The sequence below is a fragment of the Oncorhynchus keta genome, chromosome 25 (genome assembly GCF_023373465.1).
Source record: "Oncorhynchus keta strain PuntledgeMale-10-30-2019 chromosome 25, Oket_V2, whole genome shotgun sequence".
Classification (NCBI taxonomy): domain Eukaryota; kingdom Metazoa; phylum Chordata; class Actinopteri; order Salmoniformes; family Salmonidae; genus Oncorhynchus; species Oncorhynchus keta.
Window position 1 is genome coordinate 6213239 of NC_068445.1, and position 9492 is coordinate 6222730.

The 9492-nt window shown below is 39.3% G+C and overlaps 1 protein-coding gene across 1 annotated transcript; it reads left to right on the plus strand.

The window, feature by feature from the left end:
- The first annotated feature begins 276 nt into the window (after positions 1-276).
- Positions 277-6617, plus strand: LOC127911959 (immunoglobulin lambda-like polypeptide 1). Its single transcript, XM_052479982.1, has 5 exons — positions 277-296; positions 3657-3694; positions 4237-4542; positions 4909-4956; positions 5647-6617. The coding sequence occupies exons 1-5, from the start codon at positions 277-279 to the stop codon at positions 5781-5783; spliced, it is 549 nt and encodes a 182-aa protein (XP_052335942.1). The 3' UTR covers positions 5784-6617.
- The last annotated feature ends 2875 nt before the right edge of the window (positions 6618-9492 follow it).

The following is a 9492-nucleotide window of genomic DNA, read 5'->3' on the forward strand; positions in this document are numbered from 1 at the left end:
GCCCACTGAAGTCAGTTTCGACACCGACCTGCAGTCAGGTCATGACCCTGGTGAGGACAATGATCACGCAGATGAGATTCCCTGAGTTTCTGACAGTTTTTGCAGAAATTATTCTCTTGTGATAACCCACATTTTCATCAGCTGTCCGGGTGGCTGGTCTCAGATGATCCTGCAGGTGAAAAAGCCAGATGTGGAAGTTCTGGGCTGGTGTGGTTACATGTAGTTTGTGTGGCTCAGTTGGTAGAGCATGTTGCTTGCAATGCCAGGGTTGTGAGTATGAGTCCCACGGGGGACAAGTACGGAAATGTATGCACAACCCTTCTCTGGATAAGAGTGCCTGCTAAATGACTAAAATGTAAAAAAACGACAATGTCTGCAGTTGTGAGACCGGTTGACATACAGCCAAATTCTTTAAAAGAATGTTAGATTTGGCTTATGGTAAATAAATGAACTTTAAATTCTCTGGCAACAGCTCTGGTGGACATTCCTGCAGTCAGCATGCCAAATGCAGGCTGCCTCAACTTGTGGCATTGTGTTGTGTGACAAAACTGCACATTTTAGAGTGGCCTTTTATTGCCCCAAGCACAAGGTGCAACTGTGTAATGATCATCCTGTTTAATCAGCTTCTTCAAGTCAAATGTTATTAGTCTGGAATACAACACAGTGAAATGCTTACTTGCGAGCCCCTAACCAACAATGCAGTTAAAAAAAATAAAAGTAACAAGTAATTAAAGAGCAGCAGTATAATAACAATAGCAAGACTATGTACAGATGGGTACCAGTACAGAGTTAATGTGAGGGATTAACGGTTAGTTGAGGTAATATGTATATGTAGGTGGAGTTATTAAAGTGACAATGCATAGATGATAACAACAGAGAGAAGCAGCGGTATAAAAGAGGACCGAGACTTGGCACTCCGGTACCGCTTACCGTGCAGTAGCAGAGAGAACAGTCTATGACTAGGGTTCTGGAGTCTTTGAAACATTTTAGGGCCTTCCTCTGACACCACCTGGTATAGAGGTCCTGGATGGCAGGAGGCTTGGCCACAGTGATGTACAAGGCCGTACGCAGTACCCTTTGTAGTGCCTTGCGGTCAGAGGCCGAGCAGTTGACATACCAGGCAGTGATGCAACCGGTCAGGATGCTCTCAATTGTGCAGCGGTAGAACCTTCTGAGGATCTGAGGACCCATGCCAAATATTTTCAGTCTCCCGAGGGGGGATAGGTGCTTGGACCATGTTAGTTTGATGGTGATGTGGACACCAAGGAACTTGGTCTGCTTGGTCTTCTTTTGGTCCTCTTTTTCCTGTAGTCAACAATCTACTCCTTTGTATTGATCACGTTGAGGGAGACGTTGTTGTCCTGGCACCACACGTCCAAGTCTCTGACCTACTCCCTATAGGCTGCCTCGTCATTGTCGGTGATGAGGCCTACCACTGTTGTTCCATAGGCAAACGTAATGATTGTGTTGGAGTTGTGCCTGGCCTTGCAGTCATGAGTGAACAGGGAGAACAGGAGGGGGCTGAGCACTCACCCTGAGGGGCCCCTGTGTTGAGGATAAGTGTAGTGGATGTGTTGTTACCTACCCTAACCACCTAGGGGCGGACTGTCAGGAAGTTCAGGATCCAGTTGCAGAGGGAGGTGTTTATAGTCCCAGGGTCCTTAGCTTATTGATAAGCTTTGAGGGCACTATGGTGTTGAACGCTGAGCTGTAGTCAATGAATAGCATTCTCACATTGGTGTTCCTTTTGTCCAGGTGGGAAAGGGCAGTGTGGAGTGCAATAGAGAGATTGCATCATCTATGGATTTGTTAGGGCAGTATGCAAATTTAAGTGGGTCTAGGGTATCTGGGATGATGGTGTTGATGGTGTTGATGTGAGCCATGACCAGCCTTTCAAAGCACTTCATGGCTACAGATGTGAGTGCTACGGGTCGGTGTAATTTAAACAAGTTACCTTAGTGTTCTTGGGCACAGTCACTATGGTGGTCTGCTTTAACTTCTTGAGTGGAGGCGGCAGGATTTTTGTTTTTTGGCTACAAAATCGTACCTATTTGAAAGTGCCTATTTCTCAGGCACAGAAACTAAAATATGCATATAATTGTCAGATTATGATAGTTAACACTCTAAAGTTTCCAAAACTGTCTGTGAGTATAACATAACTGATATTGGCGTCTGCTAAATGACTTAAATGTAAATGTAAATATTGCAGGCAAACCCTGAGGAAAATCAAACCAGGAAGTGGTGTTTTTCCTGAAAGCTCTCTGTTCCATTGGATGCCTTGCCTCCATTTAAAGGGATATCAACCAGATTCCTTTTCCGGTGGCTTCCTCAAGGTGTCAACAGTCTTTAGACATAGTTTCAGGCTTTTATTTTGAAAAATGAACGAGAAAGATAACTTCGCGTCGCAGAGTTTTGCTTGCACAACCGAGTGGGTCAGCCATTGTCTCTCCCTCTCCTATTGAAAAAGTGACAGTCCCGGTTGATATATTATCAATTATATATTTTAAAAACAACCTGAGGATTGATTAGAAAAAACGTTTGACATGTTTCTGTAGACATTACGGATACTATTTGGAATTTTCATCTGCTATGTCGTGACCGCTCGAGCCTGTGGATTTCTGAATATAACGCGCCAAACAAATGGAGGTATTTTGGGTATAAAAATCATCTTTATGGAACAAAAGGAACATTTATTGTGTAACTGGGAGTCTCATGAGTGCAAACATCTGAAGATCATCAAAGGTAAGCGATTTAATCTATTGCTTTTCTGACTTTTGTGACCAATCTACTTGGCTGCTAGTGTTTGTGATATTTTGTCTACTGAGAGAGATGTTCTTACGTAAATGCTTGTTATTCTTTCGCCGAAAAGCTGTATTGAAATCTGACACGCCAGGTGGATTAACAACAAGCTAAACTATGTTTTATGATTTCATGAAAATTAAATATTTTTAGTAATTTAGTAATTGAATTCGAATTTGGCGCGCTGCAATTCAGCGGGTGTTGATGAAAATGATCCCGCTAAAGGGATGGGTGCGGCAGCTTACCGATCGCTGCAGCTGTACACAGCCCATCTGTAAATAGCCCATCCAACCAACTACCTACCTCATCCCCATATGTGTTTTTGTTTTTCTGCTCTTTTGCACACCAGTATTTCTACTTGCACATCCTCTGCACATCTATCACTCCAGTGTTAATTGTGAAATTGTAAATACTTTGCCACTATGGCCTATTTATTGCCTTACCCCCTTACTTCATTTGTACACACTATATACAGATTTTTCTATTGTGTTACTGACTGTACGTTTGTTTATCCCATGTGTAACTCTGTGTTGTTGTTTTTGTCACACTGCTTTGCTTTATCTTGGCCAGGTCGCAGCTGTAAATGAGAACTTGTTCTCAACTGGCCTACCTGGTTAAATAAAAAATAATAATAATAAATAGATCTGTAAAAAAAAAAAAAGCTCAAGTGTTATGCAGAAAAACATTTAAATATTTTGGATTAACAATTAAAAATGCTAAATTATCAAATTTAAAGATGGGGGGGACTAGCTCCCTCAGGAAAAAAACACACAAAAAACACCACCCCCAATATCCACCCCTCCAGGCTATCCTCACAGTGCAGACTACTTTTTGAGAAGGGGATTTTCACTGTGAAGGTTCGAATTTGACTCTGGCACGACACTTTATGTGACAGGTAAGATATCCATTCCTCTGATTTTCAAAAGGTAAACAAAGCAGTAGTCCTTAATAATTAATATTTCATCTATAGCTCTATTCACTATCCAAAATCATTTTGAAAACATCTGCAGTATTGCTCCGCGAATATGCACTATTCATGATTAATCCATGTTAGGACAAAAATATTAAGTATTTGAAAATGTGTTATTAGTCTGTACAATAGATAATTCTGATTTTCAAGGAAGCCATATGAACATTTTACAGTATATTGCATGTCCCTACTCTTAGAGATATACACCCTCGGTTAAATTAATGATATAAATGTATGGTAATTTGACATAGAGCAAAAATGTTTACTTAAATAAGAGTCTTACGTTATGATATTGAAAGTTATGATTTACATTGAAATAAGATATTCCATAAAGGACAGTTGTTATGGAGAAAAATGTAATTCATTGTTCACTTGAATATAGACTGTACAGCTGGATATAAAACAAATGGTGTGGGACATCACGATTCATCTTGTCTGTAAATGTTATTATTTCTCTTGAAAATCAGACGGCATTCAACGAAAACCCAAAGTGACGCTGTACTCAGCGTCCAATTCTGAGTCGAATGAGAAGACCACCCTGCTATGTCTGGCTAGAGACATGTTTCCAGACTTGGCCAAGATCTCATGGAAGATTGAGGATGCAAACGGCGGAAGAACGGAGGTGCCCAAAGCAGAGGGGGAACAGCTGGAGCAGAGGGAGGAAGAACAGACGACCAGTATGATCATCATTGATAAAGAGAAGATGTACAAGAACAAATACATCTGTTCTGTGGAGCATGAATCGGGTGCTCAACATTTTGACATCCCAAAAGGTAAAGGCCTGTCATTTAAATAGTTTTACATTAGTATGTAGGCCTATTATGTTTTTCATACACCATCATTCATTTAATATTTATGTACTATATTTATATGAGTAGGTTATCATGGATTCAACCATGTAAAACTGACAGGCCTATTAAAAAGAAAGTACATACAAATGTGACACACAATTGGCCATTGCATAGGAATGTTGTGTAGTTAGTTTTGCAAGTTAAAACAAAACACCTTCATTAGCGTAACAATTATCCCTGACAGTAGCCTACATAATATTCTGAAAGCATATTCTTTAATATGATCTTTTTCCACCTCATTCTCGAAAAAAACAACTGACGATACTCCAACCACCATGTCTGCACCAGCGTACAGAAATGACACGCAGGAGTCACTGACTCTGCAGTTTACCGAAGGTAAAAATCATGTATATTTCATGCAGGGTTGGGGTCAATTCAAAACAAAAAGAAGAAAAATGAGGGGTTGGATAAATGAACAGATTGAGACAGGTATGAAATCCGATTGCGCTTTGTAGCCATTCCACCTTCTGAGGAACGCGCTTTGTACCCATTCCACCTTCTGAGGAACGCATTCACGTTACACGCTGTTTATGGCCGCTCAATTCGAAATTACCTTTAATTAATGGCGCTTTCACATATCCTCTTATGATCCGGATCCAGGAGCATTTAGTAGCCTACCCTGATCCGCGCTATAAAGCATGTGTGAGACACAAATTAACCCGGGCTGAAACGAATCCTAGACCAGCGTGAGTAGTGGGTCCAAAATCCAGGACCAGGGTACCAGGAATTGTGACTTGGCAGAGCGAGTCGAATGGAACTTTTTTACCTGTTGCACTCGCCAAGGTCATGTACAATGTTCGTATTGTTAACATTTCCTAATTGGAGTATAGCCGACAAAACGCGATCGGATAGATAATCTGATCATGGTTTATAGGCAAAGTGCCCCTTAAAGGCACTTGTTTGCCGAGATGCTATCCACGGTAAATGTAGCATATGTCGGCTCAATAAGAACATGTGTTTTTAAACGGCAATGCCTGCAACCTGCATTCAAATTGAATCCCAGCCTTAATCTTTTCTCTTCCCCAGATTCCTTCCAGTCAACGTGCAGTCTGAACCTGGCCTCTCTGGTTTACACAGTGATGATAGTGAAAAGCATGGTGTACTGCTGTGGGCTCTCTCTCCTGCTGCACAACAGGATCCTGGGAAGAGGACCCAGCACCTGAAGACCTATATGAGGAAAATCATTTATGTGCTTTTTTTTTACATTGATACAATGTTGTTCTTTTTTTGTGTGGTTTTTTTACATTGATACAGCTTGCATGACATTTTCCTTGCCTAACACAGCCTGCTCAAATTAACCAAGTTGCCATGATCTGATCTGTTCTCCATGATCTGTTCTCAACTTGTTTGCTTCAATGTGCATGTTCCCGACGCAGATGTTGAGCCTAGACTTAATAGTGGTGGGATAATATGGTTCATGTTTCTTTGGTGTTCTAAGGACATGTGAAACGGTAGTTACTGGAAACAAGATATAGCTAGCTGCAGAACCACAGCTCGAGTGTGTGAAGAGATGGTTATCCAAAGCTGCTGGATGATTCACTTGGCCTTGATCTGTTTTTACCTCTAGTAGTGGGTTCACAGCTCTTGCCATCAAATTGAAGAATATGACAGCGATGGCAGACGAGTCCGTAATGGTAGTTTATGGTTCTTGCATTTGTAGAATTATAGATCTATGGCAAAACAAACTTTTTACACTTTTGTTTATGTGTACGTTTTACCTTGAAACAATCAAATGAAATTAAATCAAGTTTGGAGAGTTTAATTTGTTTTTACATATATATTTTGCAGCAAGGAAATTAACATTGTTATCAAGATAAGTATTTTCCATGTTATTGTCATGTTATTACCATTTATTATGTGCTTCAATGTAAAGTGCTACCGAAATGTCTTATTCATTGTTTTTCTTTTCTCTACATCGAAACCATGAAATAACACATATGGAATCATGTAGTAACCAAAAAAGTGTTAAATAAATAGATTTGAGATTCTTCAAAGTAGCCACTCATTGCATTGATGAATTCATTGCACGCACTTGGCATTCTCTCAACCAGCTTCATGGGGTAGTCACCTGGAATGCATTACAGTTAACAGGTGTGCCATGTTAAAAGTACATTTGTGGAATTTCTTTCGTTAATGCATTCGAGCCAATCAGTTGTTTTGTGACAAGGTAGGGGTGATATACAGAAGATTGCCTTTTTGGTAAAAGACAAATCCATATTATGGCAAGAACATCTCCAATAAGCAAAGAGAAACGACAGTCCATCGTTACTTAAGAGAAAGGGGGATACCTAGTCATTTGTACAACTCAAATGTGTCTTCCGCAACACTCTAACCTTTAAGACATGAAGGTCAGTCAATACAGTTTCTTCAAGTGCAGTCGCAAAAACCATTAAGCGAAACTGTCTCTCATGAGGACCGCCACAGGAAAGGAAGACACAGAATTAACTCTGCTGCAGAGGATCAGTTCATTAGAGTTAACTGCACCTCAGATTGCAGCCCAAATAAATGCTTCAGTAACAGACATATCTCAACATCAACTGTTCAGAGTCGACTGCGTGAATCAGGCATTCATGGTCGAATCATATTAAACACTATTGTTGCACACAGAGTGAGTCCATGTAACTTATTATATGACTTATTAAGCACCTTTTTACTCCTGAACTTATTTATAATTCATTTTAAATTCAGGCTGTAACACAACAAAATGTGGAAAAAGTCAAGGGGTCTGAATACTTCCCAAAGGCACTGAATATTGTGCGTTTTGAAACCTTTCATCATCCTCATTACTTGCATTAAATGCCTCCCTCAAGTGTCACTAAATGTAGAGTGGTCCAAAATGATTGACACCCTTGATGAGGGGGCGACAGGTAGCCTAGTGGTTAGAGCGTTGGGTCAGTAACCGGGGAGAGACTATATGGACACCCCTGGCCTGCAAAGCTATGATTTATGTCATGCAGCCAACTGAACATATCACACAGGGTTGTGACAGCTAAGGAGTGTCGGTATTTTTGCATTGCTGTGTGCTCGATTTTATCCCTGTCAGCAATAGGTGTGGCTGAAATAGCCAAATCCACTAATTTGAAGGGGTGTCCACATAATTTTGTATATATATATATATATATATGTGTATGTATGTGTGTGTGTATGTAGTTTTAACCTTTATTTACAATGACGGCCTAGGAACAGTGGATTAACTGCCTTGTTCAGGAGCAGAACAACAGATGTCAGCTCGGGGGTTTGATCAAGCTACCTTTCAGGTTACTGTCCCAACGCTCTAACCACTAGGCTACCTGCCGCCCCATAGTATACGTATAAACAAGGATAGGTACCTCCCCAGCAGCTAATGAAAATATTATTCTACTTCACAGCAGCTTCAAGAAGATAGTTAGCCTACTAAAATAGTCTGAGCTTCATGCATCTTACCCGACAGCATGAGGTTGGTGCCTAAAACTGATCATTGTAATCTACAGTAGGCATAAACCATTACTGTAAAGAAATACAGCATGTTAGAATAATTTTTACAGGAGGCAATCTACAGCCTTGATTCTGTAAAACACATGTATGGTATTATACTGTGTACTCTACAGTGTTTTACTGTTGAAATTGCAGAAAAGTATTCAATACATAAAATGACTGGCTAAAATCCCAGCCTATAAACTTTTATTTTTTCCAGATTCATTCCAGTCCATGTGCAATCTGAACCTGGCCTCTCTGGTTTACACAGTGATGATAGTGAAGAGCATGGTGTACTGCTGTGGGCTCTCTTTCCTGCTGCACCACAGGAACATGATAAGTACTCCCAGCACAAGTGGACACATTAATTGAAAGGAAAAACCTCAAGTATGGATATAGTTGTAAGTGGGCTGGTAATAACAAGGATTTTTATAACAAACATTTTTTAATTAATTTTTCTATTTGTCGTACTTTATTTTAAGATGCTAAAGTAATGTGAGCCATATCTTTCCTTGTCTTCCATTAACTTCAACTGCCTATTATGAAATGAATTGCAGAACTTTTAATTGTGTATATTGTGTTTCCTTAAAATTGTGTCTCCTTAAAATGTACAATCACATTTTACTTTTGATGATTGTGGGAGCTACTCGCTGCAGACACTTGAAAGAAGGTTAAGTTAAGGTTTCTGAAAAATAAGGAGAGCAAATATTGAAGGTAGATCCTTATGATTTCAATTTAAACTGTTTTACGAAAGTTGCCCTACAATAGGCCTATCTGTCATAGCGGTACATTATTTTCACTAAATCCGTCTTTGATTTACACCAAAACATTTCCAAAATATATATGTGACCTATAGCTTATTAAATATGTAGTCTCATTATTTCTAAATATGGATCATTATCCGAAATCAAATTTAGTAAATTGTCATGTGTGGAATGAAAAGTAATTTATTTCAAGAAATTTGAGTTCGTTTTCGAACATAGTATTTAATACCTTAATTCAATTATTTTATTAATTTACCATGAATAATTGAAAATCCAGATGTTATTTTTGTTTTAATGAACTAAATGCTGAGTGCTTATTGAGCAGACGAATGAGTGAAATCATTCATTTGTGCTTTTTTACATTGATAGTGTTTTTCCTTGCGTAACACAGCCTATGCAGTGTGCAAAGTTTCTCAAAATAACAGAATCCCTTCAGTATCGGTTTAATAATCGCTGCATTCGTGAAATAAATGTTACAGCAAACTTGGTTCTGCAAAGTAGCCTATTGTAAATGTTGTACTGTTCCGGGCTGTTTTTTATGAGGAAACTGTCACCATAATATAACATAAAGGCTACCCCCAACGTTGTATTTCTTTTCTATAAAATAATCTATTGTTATTTGTGAAAATTGTATTTTATTGAATCGGAACAAGAT